This window comes from Pezoporus occidentalis, unplaced genomic scaffold, assembly GCF_034315485.1.
Source record: "Pezoporus occidentalis ecotype Australia unplaced genomic scaffold, CSIRO_AGI_Poc_V1 ctg120, whole genome shotgun sequence".
Taxonomy (NCBI): Eukaryota; Metazoa; Chordata; class Aves; order Psittaciformes; family Psittacidae; genus Pezoporus; species Pezoporus occidentalis.
In genome coordinates, this window is record NW_026912995.1 from 2100631 (window position 1) to 2118346 (window position 17716).

General features: G+C 34.5%; 1 protein-coding gene and 1 long non-coding RNA gene across 4 annotated transcripts in view; both read right to left on the reverse strand.

Moving 5' to 3' along the window:
• The window catches only part of LOC134157824 (uncharacterized), a 308975-nt gene that overhangs the window by 263445 nt on the left and 27814 nt on the right, over positions 1-17716 (reverse strand). The gene's annotated exons all lie outside the window — the stretch shown is intronic.
• TOP2B (DNA topoisomerase II beta) overlaps positions 1-17716 on the reverse strand; it is a 63525-nt gene that overhangs the window by 25196 nt on the left and 20613 nt on the right. For all 3 annotated transcript variants that reach the window (XM_062607209.1, XM_062607206.1, XM_062607207.1), the window contains exons 2-11: positions 16723-16896; positions 15949-16039; positions 13877-13940; positions 12417-12562; positions 11630-11727; positions 9782-9994; positions 9527-9700; positions 3279-3380; positions 3060-3197; positions 1437-1575 (exon numbers count right to left, since the gene is read on the reverse strand). In XM_062607209.1, the coding sequence (XP_062463193.1) occupies positions 1437-1575; positions 3060-3197; positions 3279-3380; positions 9527-9700; positions 9782-9994; positions 11630-11727; positions 12417-12562; positions 13877-13940; positions 15949-16039; positions 16723-16896 (1339 nt within the window). The remainder of the gene's footprint in view (positions 1-1436; positions 1576-3059; positions 3198-3278; positions 3381-9526; positions 9701-9781; positions 9995-11629; positions 11728-12416; positions 12563-13876; positions 13941-15948; positions 16040-16722; positions 16897-17716) is intronic.

Here is a 17716-nt window from a genome sequence, read left to right on the forward strand (position 1 = left end):
TCCTGAAGCAATATCCCTACAAAGGTTTCGTCATGCATCAGTTAAACCTTTTCTCCAGCTTATGGGGAGGTCTGAAATTCTTCTGAAAAGACTATTTATGACTGTGTAACTCTTCGTGATATGCTTAGACACATACACATCCATAGTAAACATCCATAAAGCAGAGCTGAATTCTTTGGACCTAGAAGTTATCATCACCTCACACACAGAAAAGAGCACGTACAGTCCTTACTTCACCTAACCCTGAGAATGTCCAATCCTCTTTACTAAGATCTCAAAGACAGAAAGATTGATATTTCTAGTGTTTTGTCTGTGTACTCATTAAGGAATTTCCATGGCACCAGGACTTCCTTTTCCCCTTATATTAAGAAACATGGAGCTTACAGTCAGATAAAGTCACTAACTAAAGCTCATTGAGCTAAGTTCTCAAGAGCAGAGCAACCAACATGCACTCGGCCACACTGAAGGAGTCACTCTTCTGTATCATCTTCTGCCTTCCCTTTCTCAATGAAAGCAGCTTTTTATTGAGGACAGACTTCCTGATTACAGTATTAGCTTAGCTCTTATGCAAAAAAGAGCAAAAAATTCCTACTGATTTTCAAGAGCAAACAGATGGATCCATATGGTACTTTCAGTCTTTAAAAAGAAAGGACTAAGGAACTTTCTCCTAAATGTATTACTTGTGATCCTTCAATTTAAAGCATCTTTGCCAGTATATGTAACATTCAGAAAGTAAGGCCAAGTGTGACTATGACAACACACATTGTATTCAGAAACTGAATGCCTCTGCTTTCCAAATGTGCAATGCCTTCAGCGTGAGAAACATTATGTTCCAGATCTTCAGTAAACCAACATTTGGGTAAGCCTCCTTGGGAGGTGCAGAATTCCTGTTTCCTATGTAGCAGTAGCTAGGCAGCAGAGAAACACCAGCTGATGCCAATTCCTACATATACTAGGAGGCAAACCGGTAGAGAATACCAGTTTGCCCTCTGTTCCCAGACAGCAACCTAATGGCAGCTGAAGTCTTATGAAAGAAATCTCTTGAACTATTCCCTCAAGTCTGCACACTATACGATCTACTTCCTACAGCTTGTGACCCTATAAAGATTCTGATCTTTTTACATTAGAAAGGTCACATCCAAAACAGGATATTGGTAACACTATTTAGCTGGAAACCACAATTAAAAAACACGTGCTCTTTCAATATGGAACTATACTGGCACATAGGTTTACCGTTATTAATTCCTGGAGACGATAGCGTTCCTAATATCAAACTCAAACTTATGTTTTAATTCTAGCTCTAGAGAGTTTAGAAAACTAGAAATACCTTTATTTAAAAATTTAGATAAGGATGAAAAATAAAATCAGGTTTAAAACTATGATGTCTGTGAAAAATCTATGAAACATTAAAGATATCAAAAAAAAAGTGCTCTTACCAGCATCATTAGCATCATCCAGTTTCGGAATGCCCTTGATTTTACTGTGTTTCACTGATGAACATTTTTTGTTCAGCTGAGTTTGTGCCTTAAATTTGACCCAATTCAAAATGCTCTCTATGATACCACAGTTGGAGGCCTATAAGTAATAGATCAGAATTGTGCATGAGAAAAATAAAACTTCACACAGCAGGTTCTTACATTTCAATACTGCCACTGCTCTCAAACTACTCCTCAAAGCCCTCTAAATTTTAGAAACTGCGACATTCATAAAGGTCAGGAATTAACACATCTTACTTTTTAGCATTTTATGCACACAAAACCAAAATACAACACTCACACAGCTTATTTTCCATCCCTTGTATAATTAGGAAGGAGGAAAAGAGGACTGAGACATAAGAAGAGGTTGTCTATGTTGTATGATTGATGTAGCAAGACATTTTAGGAACTAAGCATATGCTTCCTGGACTTTGACAGCAAAAATGGGATATTCATGACCATTTAAAGTTTCTTTCAAAAGGACTGAAAATGGTTGAAAGACAATCAAAAACATATAAGAATAGGGCTCTATAACAACCACCTGAGAAGTTGATAACATTGATAAAATTGATAATTTTAAGAAACACATCTGCAGCAAAAATATAATGTAAAATAAGAATATTATGTAAATAAGAAAATTCTAACCCAAAACTGCTTTAGGTCTGGTTTCACATCAAAAGAAAATACAGGTGGAGCAAAATACTGCAAGCTTTGGATTATCATTACCCCCCATAATACAGCACTCATTGATTAGAGATTCTGCTGCACTTTTAACACCTACTGATAGAAAAAAAATATATAAAAAATTCTGAAGAATTAATACAAGATTGTGGGGGTTTTTTCCCTCCAAGTTCCGTAAGAATGCCACCAATAACATAGAATTAGAAGAATAAAATACTATATAGTAAGTTGAGTTTTGATGCGAAGTGTAACAGTTGTGGTACCATTCTCCTTACTAGTGGAGTTCCATTTATGCTACTGGCTAACATAATTCTACTTTTCCTTTCTTGCATAAAAATGTAGTACCATGTATTTCTGCTAATACATTAGAATAGCAATTCTTAGCTCATCGACAGACAAAATCTCTAAACTTTCTGCCTGACAATAACAATCACTTTGAACACTACAGCCATACTTTTGCATTTCCTTGAATACTGGAAGAGTAAACATGACATGTTCCCTACCTTTCTTTAACTTCATTTAAAGAGAATAAGACTGATCTCAAAGAGTAAGGTAGAAGTATTCTGAACTCCAGAAAAATATTTTAACACAAAAAACTGGTCAAGGCCTATGTTTAGGTCTTATAAGTCAAATGCATTTCACCAATATAAATACTATAATCCCCCAACAAATGAGCTTATCAGGTGAAGCTCACTTTTAAATCCAGGCCAACAGCCAAAGCACAGTCATTGCTTCCATTAATTAAGGTCAGTGAATGAATAGCAGTTCCTCCATCCCATTTTCATAGTACGCTAATGTCACTAGAATATCATAACGCATTAATTAATCTTCTGCTACATAAGGTACATACACCTGATCCAGCATGTCAATTCCTGCTTCACAGAAAAAAAGAAATATACTTACTGCTTTAAAAAATTTCTCAGATAGCTGGCACTTGGACCCAAAACTTTTAGGCTGCAATGTCATGTTTTCCTTTGTCTGGGAATCAAATGATGGGTTTTCAATCAAGCAATTAATAAAAACCCATATATGATTCTTCACCTGTTGAAAACATAGAAACCCATTTATTCAGTAGAATTACCACATTCATATTTTCAAATATTTTTATATAAAGTTACTTGCCTGAAATGGTTTCACTGAAACTCCAGCTTTATTCTTCTTTTTCACCACTTCTATCAGCTTGCCCACAACCTGATCCACCACGTAATCAACATGCCTACCACCCTTGATGAGGAAAGAGGAAAAAAAAAAAACAAAAAAACACAAAAAGGGTTAGGGGAACAAAATTTAATTTCGTAATAGCTTTTACCTGTATTAACAAAGAACCTGTAGTCACACTTAAATTTGTTAAGTCATGCAAATTCAGTCACAGCATAAGAAAAAAAAATTGACTTAAAAGTTTCACTTTCATGTCATTCAGTCTTCATTCAAGTGAGGATGACAGATGTTACAAGGAACAGAATAAGCAGGAGACCTTTCATTCACTGTACAGTGGTGGGCTTGGTAGACTTCAAACATAGATGCTTACAGTTTGTAACAAGACACAAAAACCTTACAGAGTGTGGCTGTTCTGAAAATTACTCTGTAGCACTGAGATGGTACCTGCAACACCACATGGCTGTCAAAAGCCATGTTCTGAACAGGTACATAAATAACCTCGGACTGAAAACATCACTCATTCTTTCATCAAATTAAAGTCTCCCCATTTGGTCTAAAAATAAAAAAATTAAAAAATAAAATTTCAAGAGTTCACCCTCAGATATATAGCATCCATGCCTATCCCTTTCCAAAAGTCATCTCACCTTTTCCTAGCTGTATTTACAGAACTCTCTAAATACATACAATTACCACTCTGTTAGCTTATGCGAGAGCAATTTGTGCCTTAGATTTGAGCCAAAACCAAACAGCCAACATCAAGATCCAGAAAACTCTGACAGAACAGAGCAAGGTAACCTTAAAGAGATGAGTAGTTCTCCTTAAAACTCACTAGAGGCTAAACCTGCTCCAAATTCAGGCCTGATGTAGCAACAAAAGCTGCATATAGAGCGTGCAGTTAACCACAAGCCAGCAAAACAACCCCTTAGAATACCACAGGGCAATAACTTGTAGCTACATAATCACGTTGCCACTTTTCTTGTTGCAAACAAAAGCAGTCAGCTGGACTCCCTTACACTTAATGCCCAAATGCAGAAGAAAGGACATAAAAAAAAGGGCTTATAAGCAATTTCTTGCATCATCACAGTGCAAAGTAAATCTAAAAAAAAGAGGGAAAGAATATATAGGATTTTCTTCCTCCATTGCACTGTAACAGCTGAAAGTGAAACATTCACGGTGCCTGTCACATTTATTCTCTCTACCTTAGAGAAAAGGATAACAAGTGGTTATCCTTGCTTAAGGCTTTTCCAACTAGGTATTTCAAGTAAAGCCGTTATTGCAAGAAAACTTTTGGTGGAGGCAATGTATCCAGCAGCTCCTGAGGAAGAAGTACTTACTTATGTACTTAAACTTTGGAAGTAACAAGTCAGAAAAGTTACCTGTTTGAAGCAATATTTAACTCATGCTTTGAAGGGGGATGAAAATACAGATTATTTTCCATGTTTAAATAGGTGTTTTACTACTGATGAAATTCAGTCTAAATAGGAAAGTACTAAGGATTTGAACACCTTCAGGAGATGCCCCAAAGCTATCATCTTTTCTAGCTACAATTCTCCTTGGACTTAAACTTTAAACCAGCTTAAAGGAAAACAAACATACAAGCAAACAAACAAACAAACAAAAAAGAAACCCAACCTGCTAGAAGACAAGTAAATTTGAGATTAAATTGCTTACAAAATAAAAGCATTTCACACAAGCTTTGTGTAAAAGAAAAAAAGCCTGCTATAGATCTAACTCCATCCTAACAATGACTACTGATTAACGTGTCAAAGAAATTATGGGGCATATACTACATATACATATTCTGCATATACTACAATGCAGAAGTAATCTGAATCAGAACCAAAAGTAAAGACTAAAACAGCACAAACTTGCATGATAGATGAAACACTCCAGATTAGGAAGAACAACTAATATTTGAAGGTATGTACTCTGTAATCTTTAATTCCATAGACCAATGACTACTGAAATTGCCTAAACCAATGGTGATAAGTATGTTTAAATATTTACAAGTCCCAGATGACAAAACTTCCCTTACAGGTAAAATAGTGGGCTTCCTTTGGAAAGATGTCAAAAATATGACTGGTCCTAAAAATCTCTGGATATCTGAAAACCGTTTACAGTTTTGATTATTCAAGTGCCTTCCTTCATTTTTATAGACAAAAAGGTATCAATAACAATAAAATGTTTAATGCTAGTGACTGCTATAGAAGGTTTGACTAAAATCTTTCTAATGACTAAGATCATTCTTGTAGCAAAGAATGGAGTGATGCAGGCACATCCTATACAATTAAAACATACATAATTCAACACTTATTTTACACAGAAGATCATCTTTGCTTATTATCAACTAATGCCTTGCAAAAATATGGACTAAATAATGGCTCTTGTTCGGATCAATTTGCAATATGACAGGCAAAATAAAACACATCTACAGAGACATTCAACGTTAGGGAGCAAACAAACAAAAAAGTATCTCCTTTAAAGCTACTTTTAAAACAGAACTGAGAGAGGAAAAAAAGCTTTTCATGGGTATAAGGAAGTATAGGATGGCTAGGAAATAAGAAAAGGAAAACAGCAAAACCAAGAAAAAACAGCAGGCAAAAAGACAGAGGAAAAGACAGAACATACAACAAACATGTAAACCCCAAAAGCTAGGATTCTATGTTTTAAGGGAGAATATGCATTTCAGTAGGCTGAAGATGTAAAGTGACTGAATTGACAGGAGATAGAAGCTGTGTTGTCAGCCTCATGTAGAAAGTAGACTTATAAAAAAAATAATAGAGGAGGTAAAGAAACTGACTTAAGATGGTAAATATTATTAGTCATTTCCAAAGTACTTGCACTTAAAAGAAACCATCTGTGGTTTCTATTAGTCTCTAGAGTCACCTGCTAACCAGCAACACAAACCACTGGTGTGTTTTAGAAACACCATGCATAAGTATTTTTTCATGGTATTTCTTAAAAAAAAAAACAAAAAAAACAACCAAAAGCAAACAAACAAAGCCAAACAAAAACAAAAAAACACACACACACACACACCCCACCCCCCCCCCCCCGAATTAAAACACAGTTTTTATTCATGTGTCGTATGGATGACAGAGTTTCAACATAGGGAGAGTTCAACTGCAAGCTGAAACATTGACATCCTGCATCCTGCTACTTTAAAGAAAAATAAATCCATTTCAAAACTGCAAAGAAAAGCTACTACACAAAAATATAAAATTACATGTTTCAAAAACATTCCACTTTGAAATGGCAATTTTAAAATGCATTACTTTACTCATCACATTAGTGAAAACTTATGGAAATATCTCAGTATATATTTGTATTTAAAACTTTAGTGCCTTTTTTTGGTACAATTTTAGCACTCCAAATATTTTGCTAAAACTAACATCTGACATAGCAAAAACCAGCTACTTACCAGTAATTCTTCTTCTTAGAAGATAATAGTTATTACAACAGCTCCCCATTCCTGTGTCCATTCTTAGTGTGTAGCAACGAGTGAGGGATGTTCAGAGCTCAAAGTTGGTAACCTTTCAACCATCTCACCAGTAGGTGGCACATTTACCCACTATAGAAGCATAACAGCCTATAACTGCCCCAACTGTCAGTACATTTTGATTCGAGACAGAAAAAGAAAAGCGCCCTCTAAATCTAGAGGGCTGTCAGTGATTATTATGACTACTGTATTATGAAAAAGAACAATAAAACTGCATACCCTTCTTTTCCCAGAAGGTAACAATTATGATTGAATCCCAGTCTGGCAAACTTCAGGATGCAGACATCTAATGAAACGGTAACAACTAAAATCTTTGAAATGAAGCTTAGACTGGCTCCTGTATCCATTCTATTCATATCATGAATAGCCAACAACCTCAATTAATTGTGAGGTAAGCCATATTTAAATTCTGTGGCCAGATAAATGGTTCATATGAGCAGACAAATTCAGAAGTCAATTATAAGTTTGAAGTTTTTAATTATACAAATAAAATCCTATTTTCTTTTGCATTTTTTTTTATATTTTTTTCTTAGCATAAATCTGAAAATGTCAAGCTTTAGAATTTCTTGCTGAACTCCAGCAAAGTTTAACAGGTTGGTATGTTCCCTCCACCCAAGCCTACAATCTGACACTGCATCTGTATTAGTTAAGCATTTCTGTTAAATGATTGATAGTATTACAGTTAGCAGTGCAACTATATTAAAAAAAAATCATTAGATTACGCTAATAACTGAAGTTTCTACTATAATTTCTACTACATCTGCTATTTGAAAAACAGAACTTGAGAAGACCATGTGTAATCAGTTTATATACAAGTCTCAATAAAGGTTATCTGCACAAATGTAATATCTACAAATACTCATTCAATGCCATCTCAGAGCCTGAAGTCAAAATCTGTGGTGGCTAGGGTAGCAAAATTGTGAATAAACGGGGACCTGACCACGGTAACAAATTTATAGGAACAAAAGAAGGAAGCTGTGCCTCAACATGCTGCCTGATCTTCTACACACCCCTCAAAAAAAAAAAAATTAAAAAAATCCCCCATCAACCTAAAAAAAATTGTTTGGAATTTGAAGCAAGTTTAAAAAAAGGTGGAACGGAAGTTACGACTGGGTGAAATTTATCCAGAAACAGAAATGAAAAGCTTTCAGCAAACAGTGATAAATAACCAAAAGACAGCTGAAATGAGCTCCTCACCTGTTAGCAGATAAGGGGACAGGCAGTTGACGCAGTTAGTTACTAGCCATTATGTCTCATCAGTGGGTAGTTGCACATCAATTGCTGGTGAGGTGGTTCACCGGCCCGAACATTCCACATCCAGTCACACACATAAGGCATGGATCGGAAGAGTGGGAAAAACTAGAAATTACAACACTTACCTTTGAAGAATACACAGTACTTTTTCTATGAATTTTCTTAAAGAATATATAACAATGTATGTGTAACTGCATGATGGGTGAAAATTGATCCAAAAAAGTCAAATTCAAAGCCTTTTGAGTAAATGTATGCAACATATTTAACTTAGGAGTCAGTTAGTATTCATTTTTTTCAAATACATTTCCTTAACCTCAAATCGAACATTATTTGTTTTCTCTACCATGCCAGCTTCTTCATAAATGTACTGTATTCATCTTTAATGCCATGCTATTTTTCTTCTTCATGTCGCATAAAGAGGCCTGAATTAAAACTGAGTTTTAACCTTTCAACTACCAGATATGTTTGTAAGCCTTAGTTTTGGTAAGCATCAGACAAGCATTTAATTAAAATGCTCACTTAGAAAGTAAATATTCTACAATGAAATAAACTTTGCCCCTTACCACTGAACACTGGGAAATTACATTGGAAGAAATTATATAGTAAAAATTATGTACCACAAAAACAGTCTCACCAATGACTAAAATTGCTTGACTGTTGTTAGATCACTCAAGCAGTGCAATTTATGAAAAGCAGAAATTACAAAGACTTTCTTTCACCATGGCAAATGCCAGATCCCTAAACCTGGACCACACCAAATGGGCACAAATGAGTTACACTAGTTGTTTTCAGGTGAATGCCTTGCACCTGACGCTACTGTCAATTTGAGAAGTACTAAGATTGCTTTAGAATGCTGAGCATATTGCTGCTTTATCATAACTGAAGATTTTCTATGATATCATTTCACTACTACTATAGTTGTTAATAATTACAGAGAACACCTAGATACCTTTATATAGAAAAACAAATAAAAGACAATGAAACGCAACATTTCAGGCCAGCTTTATACATCATAAAGTAATCACTGGGTAGTCATTTTTCAAAAACATCAAAAGCCATTTTTGCTCCCCTGCACTTCCTAGTGCTAGCTTTAAAGGGGTTTGTACATTTTTTTTACCTTAATTTCAGAATTATTTTACTACAAGGAGTTAAAAATCAAGGAATAAAATAGTTCTGTTCATTTTATATTTAATCAATACCATGTATACTCACATAAGACATCACTATTACTGGTAATGATTCCTAGTGTTTTAAAAACTAGTGCATATTCAGAAATACTTCTATGAATGTATTTTGATTGCATCCAATTGCTCTGCCAGCTCCTCTCATGCAAAGGATTATGTCATGTATTCATTTTTAGTAACCCTGATTTGTTTTTTTTTGCAAATGCCTGACTGGGCATAGCATTAGCACACATTTTTATCATTTACATTTTTTATCATTCAATATAACTACTCACCTTTGTGGTAGCTATGCTATTTACAAAGCTGATTTGCTGAAAGCCTTTTTCACTTAGGGTGAGGCACACATCCCATCGTTCATTCACAACTTCGTGAATAACTTTGAGCGCAACTCCGGTTTCATCAAGCTTGTCTTTTACGTAAAGATCTACGTAGCTGCGAAACCCATTTACCTATCAGTAACACAGATAACAATTACTATTCTTCGCATCAAATACTTAGTACACTTTAAATATTTTAATTGAGGCTCTTACAGGTAATTTCTTCCCGTTCAACATGACCTTGACTCCTTTGCATGACCCAGCTAAATCATATGCCCTTCTTGTCATGATGGCAACAATATCTTTATCAAGTTTTTCCATTTTAAATTTAGCTAGATCTGGCTGGAATGTAATGCATGTGTAGTCATCACCATCAAAATGCTTAATCTTGGGTTCCGAGGTCTTCATCATATTGTTCATCCAAGTCTTTGGAAACAAAACATTTTAGATGTTAGTTTACAATACATGTTATCCACCTCCTGTTCTATTTTCCAATTATGCTAGGATTGCAACAGCTACACAACAGAAAGTTCAGACTTCTTTTAGAGGTTTCCTCTCGTTAAACACTAGGCATAAAATTAATTGCTTTACTAAGACTTGCATATCAGTGACAGCACATTTTTGATTTCTGTAAATATGCAGGTATCAATATATTGATGGATATGATTCTAATGGAAATAGAGCTCACTGATTAAATTAGATACAGTCCTTACTGCCCATCAGTTTAATACTTTCAATCTACTACACACTTGTGTAGAGGGGTTTATTAGTCCCCGTGCAGACTCAGGAGTCTCTGAGACAGAATCTTTGTGGCAGTACAATGTACCAAAGTATGCTTCTTGACAAACCAGCTTGGCTCAGACTTGAGCTGGGATGCTTGGTGGTGTTCCCTGTTTAAGAACATGGGAACATCTCTAAGACCAAGCAGAACATCTACTCACAGCATATACCAAAGTTCAGTTGCATTAAACTTTCAACATTTTGAAAATGCTGGAAAAATCACAGTATCACAGTATGCTAGAGATTGGAAGGGACCTCGAAAGATCATCTAGTCCAATCCCCCTGCCAGAGCAGGAACACCTAGATAATGTTACACAGGAATGTGTCCAGGCGGGTTTTGAATGTCTCCAGGGAAGGAGACTCCACAACCTCCCTGGGCAGCCTGTTCCAGTGTTCCGTCACCCTCATTGAGAAGAAGTTTCTTCTCAAGTTTAAGTGGAACCTCTTGTGTTCCAGTTTGTACCCAAATGTAGCACTCCAAGTCATAAAGCATGTCATTTTCAAAAAGTACCCTCAAACCGTATTAATTTGCTTTTTGGCAGTTACGAGAAAATAATACATTTTTAGAGACAGGTAAACCCATTGAAATGTATTGCTTATAGTGACATGATAGCATAACCAGAAAATAATTACTCATTCAGAAAAAAAGAAGGAAGCCACCACCTGGGAAAGACTCCAAAGCCAGAAGAACTTTGGTTATCTAACACTCTACCAAAGTTCTTCAAACTTTCAGGAAGGTGGCTATCTCAAAGCGATACACAGTAGATCAGATTACATTCGATCCTTGATCTGTAAACTAACAATTCTAACAATGAGAAATGAGTTCAAATGGGGAGGGAGCAGAGTGTGCACTTAAGTCCATCTAGGCTAATGAAACTCATGACAAACACTGGAAAATTTTTCTTAAAACTATACAATATTATCTAGATACTTGTTTCCATGTTTGTATAGATAAACAGAATTTTAGACAAATTATATAACAGCAATTACTAAATGCTTCAATTATATTCCTTTTCACATGCACATGAATATACTTTTAACAGAATTTCTCAGTTTTAGCCACCTAACAACCCCAAGAAAAACATTATTTAAAAAAATAAATATCGAATACACAAGAAGTATTGATTTTACTGACTGAACTAAACAAGCCTGCAACTTCACACATCCATTTGAATGTTAAATGATTCATTTCATAAAATATTAATGAAATACAGAAAATGTGTTAAAATTTAAATTTATAATTACAGCAAAGGAAATAAAAAGTTGAGATAATTTCTATACCTGCTTAAAGCTGTGTTTGTATTCCTTGCAAGCAGTTTCAACTGTAAACTTTGTACTAAATATATTACAGAGTTTTGCACCATAGCCATTGCGCCCACCTGAAAAAGCAACACACAGTAAATTTTTTACAGCAGAACTGTATTTTGTGATATACAAGAATATGCCAATAAAGTAAAATGCTCTTGGGCCATATGTCAATACAGATACCAAAGGATGCCAGAAATGGAGTTTCACACTATTTCCAATCTGGTGCAACTGCTTCTGCCTCAAAAATGAGCAGTTTGCTCCTCCCTCCAGGGCCAGGATGCTCCCACTGCATCCCTTAGGTTGATCTACCAGTTGCTTGGTGAAAGTCAAGTGACTTCAATAGCCTGATCCAGCTATAAATTAGGTCATGATCAGATCCAAATCACCCTGCAACCAAATATCATAATGGGCAAAATATATGGGGTAGGATAGAACGGAACTAACTTTCACATTCATGATCTTAATTAGGGTTACTTTACAATTAGTAAATAATTAGTAAATGATAAATTGTATCTTAATTTTATATTAGATTAATTTTTTCCCTTCATTTCAAGAGCATAAGTGCTTAAATGCTTGTATGTCAAGTTCTCTGCAAATACTGGTATTAAAACATCTTCAAGTCATTTCACTCTAACAAAGAGCTATAGAAATGGTGACTAAGTAATCATCTCTTACAGGAAGACAAAAAACAAGAAGTATACTGAAAAGCAAACAGCTGAAAGCTTAATTGACTAAAACAAGGCATGTTAAATCATCTTACCTGTAACTTTTTTCTCATCATCATCATAGTTACTGGATGTTAACAGCTGCCCAAAGATTAAAGCAGGTACATATACTTTTTCTACTTTGTGTTCTACAACTGGTATGCCCTTTCCATTATTCCATATGCTGATAATGTTTGATTCCCTATAAAATAGTGAAGGCATTAAGCCAGTTAATGAACTCTTGAAAACAGATTCCTGCATACATTTTACCTGTTTAATTACATAAAATACTATAAAAGACCATATTCTTACCATGTTTATTCACAGCTCTATCAATTGCAAAACAAAACAAAAAAAAAAACAACACAAACCCACACCACATTTATTTGTGCTTACTCGATGTCTTAGAAAAAGACGCATAATCGTTCAATAACATGACAGTATTTTACATAGTAGTAATAACCCCCCAAAACCTGTTTGAAGAGCTTTCACTATCAACATGATCTGCAAGAGAATCCTGAAGTTTAGTGGCAGGATTATACTTCAGTTAGAGAAGTGGCTTTTCACGTTTCACTGAAGTCTACACAGACAAGTTACCATCTGTTTAAAACCATTAATTGCCAGTTATGATAAACATTGTAACTTATTTTATGCATTGGTGACAAAATCCATCAACATCTGGCATTGTTAATACTTGAAGCTCTCACACAGAATTTTCAGTGTGGAGTATTGGGGAGCTAAACATCAGGACAGGTCAGGCAGACTTACGTTACCATTTCCCTCCCGCTCCATGATAAAAGCAATTTTGTCTACAGAAACTGATAACGCATTGAAAAACTGAAGAAAAATTACTTCTAGACATATTTATCCTAAAGATTGGGTTGAAAGTGAAGTGTGTAAAACATTTATTGTCCAGTTACATGTCACTGAAAAGGTTCTACTAAAGGAACCCAATCAACATCTATTTAACATGGAACTTTTCATCAAGAAATACTTTAAATTTTCTATTTTGAAAACCAATGGTAATGACATATATGCAATCAGCAGTTTTACTGTGATACAGCTAATTCAAACATAACCTTATCCTAATGGTAAAGGAGTTAACATGGAAGTTCAAGAGGTGCAAAATTATGTTACAAAACCTCATGATCCTTGATTCATGATTCACGATTCTCAAGTAACCTGGCTGGTTGTAATTATGTACGGCCAAGCTTTCATCTCATAATGAATTTTATGATCTTCTGGTTTTAAGTTTCATTCAATCAAACATTAATGAGTGGTTTAGGAAAGTAAATTAAAGTAAATTATTACAAATTCAGATTGGTAGTACTTACTGTTAACCACTTTTCATTTACCTTTTCATCTTAAAATAGGAAGGTAATGGAAAAGATTCCAAAAATATTATTTTGTTTTTTTAAAAAAAAACCTAACAAATTTATTTTGTAAAATCATTTGTACACATCCTAACTACAATAGCACTGGCAGGGAAATTAAGTGAAAATATGCTTTTACTTACGGGTCAATGGATATTTTAATACAAGTCATATTCTTGTCCCTCTGCTTATTGTCCGCAGCATTTACTATGAAACAAATTAGAACAAATTAACACTTTGTAGGAGCAATAATTAATTACTTGACCTGTAAAATTGATTGTATACCTATTCCATCACAAGTTGTAATGGTCCAGGTATTTCTTAATCTGCTGTATCTTTGTATAGTCTGTATCTTACTACTGAATTCTATAAATATGACCCAATGTCTGGAAGAAGATTCTTTGCAACCTTCTTGTAATTATTATCTCTAGCAGTTAGACTGCCTTACAAATAAATATAAAAATGTATTTTGTGAGCCTGTTCTCATAACTCTTCTTAAGATACTGAGCATTTAACTCTTCTCTTGTACTTGTTTGGATATTCATTACATATATTATGCTATGTATGTTAAAAATATTCAAAAATTACATTCATCACCAGATCAGTTTACATATCCTTTTGTCACTGAAACACAATCCTGAAGAAGTCACATCCACTAAGGAGTGTTTTGACTGCAGCAAAATTTATCTCTGAAGAGTCTGTGAGACTTAGAACTAACACTTGTAAGTCAGTTCCTAAACAGCTTACACAGTTTAGGGTAAAAAAAAAAAAAAAAAAAAAGGATAACTGGAAACTAATATTTGATCAGAATTAAACTGCACTCCAATGTATATTGACTACAAACAACAGAAATCAGAAATGTGGTTATGGTCATTAACCATGAAAACACATTACAATCATTTTCAGCATTTGCCTCAACAACCATGAAACAGATCAAAATCAAACCCAAAGCCAAAGGACAATATTTTAATAATTATAAGAATCTCAATATAAAATCATATTTCAAGGTGCTTTTGCTAAAATCATTAAGTGCAGTTTCATTCAAAAGCAAGCACAGCTACAATCTCCAATTTTCATCATGTTATTACGCTGGCCCCTAACTCTCAAACCACACACTAACCAGCACTTATCAGTGCTACATAAAGAAGCAATAAGCCATCCAGTACTAAGATAATGATATGATAATGATCTGCCTTTTGAGTGGGACAAGATGGAAGTGGACTCCCTCCTATGAAAAGCCTGTGCCATCTATGAGGCAGCACTCAAAAAAGAAATTATGAAATATATTTATTCCCATATTTTTCAAACCAAGTAATGAAAAAAATAATAAAAAAGCAGTCTTTTCCACCTGGCAAAGATAGAGACTTTATTGCCTCTAAGACAGCAATGCTGTAAAGCACAGTTTTGGAGGTATGGAGAAGTTTTGAATTCAATGAAGGTCATGACAAAATTTCCATTGACCTCAGTAGACTATTACTTAGTTTACAATGTAACCCCTCCAATTCATAAAACATAACTTCAGTAAAATGATTAGCCCAAGATTTCACTGGTCAATTAACCCAAAATATCAGTTCAGCAGACAGCACGCTATTCAGATGTCGCGCATCTCTAGAGCTGGTTAGTCTTCAGTGTGCTTGTCACCGAGAGAATATCATAAACTAGTAAGTCACAGTGACTCTTGGACTTAGGATAGAATTTTCTAAAAATCACTTGTTTGTGCCTGAGTTGCCATGGCTTAAATGGCAAGACAATACTTATTCATTTTAAAACTGTGAGAAGTCCAGAAATCCATCTAAGAACCATCATCACCACCACTATCATGCTGTAGAGGAGGAGGTAGTTTTAATGATTCATGAAATGATCAAAGTTAACAGACAACTTTAAGTTGTCTTCTTTCAGAAGAACAATCTTTCAAATGCTACTTAAAACTGTGGTCCTAATTGACTTTGCAGATTAAAATTCTTTTAACAACACTGATCATAAAGAATGACACAGTTTGGACATTAAGTAACAACTACTTACACTTTCTTACAAGTTCAACTTGTCTTTAAACTGTTCTATAGTGCTGGAAAGCACTAAAATTTTCATGCACTGCAGTTTAATGGGACTCCAAGTATGTGATTTAAACTTACATATGAATTAATGTGCTTTGAGAGAACTCAGAAAAGTATGTACTCTATAAAGCTAAAGCAATATTATTGTTAGAAATACTTACCAAGTATTTCATCAAAGATCTTGTACAAGCCTGGAACAAAGGTAACTTCTCTGCAATTCATTCCTACATCTTCATCATAAACCCACATTAACTACATGTAAAAAGGAATAAAATTAAAATATTTACTGTCTTGGTAAGCCAGTCTATGACTCTCTAAGATCTATTTACCTCAGGACCTGTACTCCCCCCATCTGACTGCTGGTTTCATATGAGACAAAAGCAGCAGCAGAAGTTTGGCAAAAATTACAACTGTACCCTCAAAGACTTCCATAACGAAAATCCATTATTTTCTGATTAGTGGGGAACTCCAAGTATAGACAGTGAAGTTCAAAGCAATCTGCAACTTCACAAAAACAGATGAAAAAAGTCCCAAGAAGAGGCTTAAATTCTCTGTTCTCTACTTAAACAGACCAAAGCATTTTTGGATCTTGAGCAAATGTTACTTACAAATATATGTGTGTGTGTGTATAGGCATGCTTGTAAACACACATATATACACACACATAACTGCATGTTCACACACATAGGCGTGTATTTATGTTTTCACTGAACTTCAACATTTTTCTGAGCATTTTTTTTCAGGTGAACCAAGCACTGCTTTAAAAAATTTTCTCATGCCCCCTTCCTGCACATGCATACATAAACATGACCACAGTTCCCAGCATGATAATTCAAAATACTCAAAAAAGTAGAGTTGTGCCTATTTGTTAACCAGAATATCATTTTCTTATTAAAACAACAATAACTATTAAGACTAAACTTAGTGACGCTTACCTGAGTTAATGGTTCAACTGACCCAATATAAGTATCTGGACGTAGGAGGATGTGCTCAAGCTGAGTCTTTTTCTGATAAACTCTCTCAACAGACATCTTCTTTGAGGAATCATTTTTATTAATACTTTCCGAGTCTTCCTTTTTTGAAGCACTGATCTGATTATCAAATAATGTCTGAAAAAAAAATAATAAAAATACACCACAAGCTCATTCATTCAATGTCGCTCTCAAGATACAGAAACAAAACCTGACATATTTAAATTACAATCAAAACTTGACATGTAATTTAAATGTATTTAATCCTAATACGTGCCAATTTATTAAGATCCAGATATCCTATCAACAGAAAAAAATTAATAGATTATAGGATAGTTTCTTAACAAATCGTACCATATTCAAACTTTAGTGATCTACTATATTTATAACATCCATTTTATGCTTAAGCATATTAATCCAAACCACTAAATACTGTTCTGAATAATAACAGTAAAACTACTCTCTTACATTTTAGTTTGGACAATTCATTCAGTATCCAGAATAAGAGTAGGGAAAAAATCCAGGGCACCTGACAATCCTGCACCAGGATTACACATAGAGTTGGAACATCACCACTAATTCTCACGACTTTTCCTCTGGAGCACACCACATCTCACACTATACAAAGAAGTTGCAAAATCACATGTATGTGTGATTAAAATGTTTTGGTATCCGAGTTAATTTAGCCTGTACATTATCATTTGTTCTTATACTGCAACAACCATTAACACCATCCTAAAAAGATTAGTTATGGATCTGCTAAGCAAAGCAGAGAAGGAACAGGAATTTGAAATCAGATACATTAAACTGATATAAGCAAAATGAGGAAATAAAAATTATATAAAAGAAGCACTGCCAATAGTTGCAACATATATTTTATTTCATTGAAGTAGTCATGTGAATTATACCCAGATTTCAAATGAGTTTCACTGTATGTGATAGAAGTATTTTATGTCTT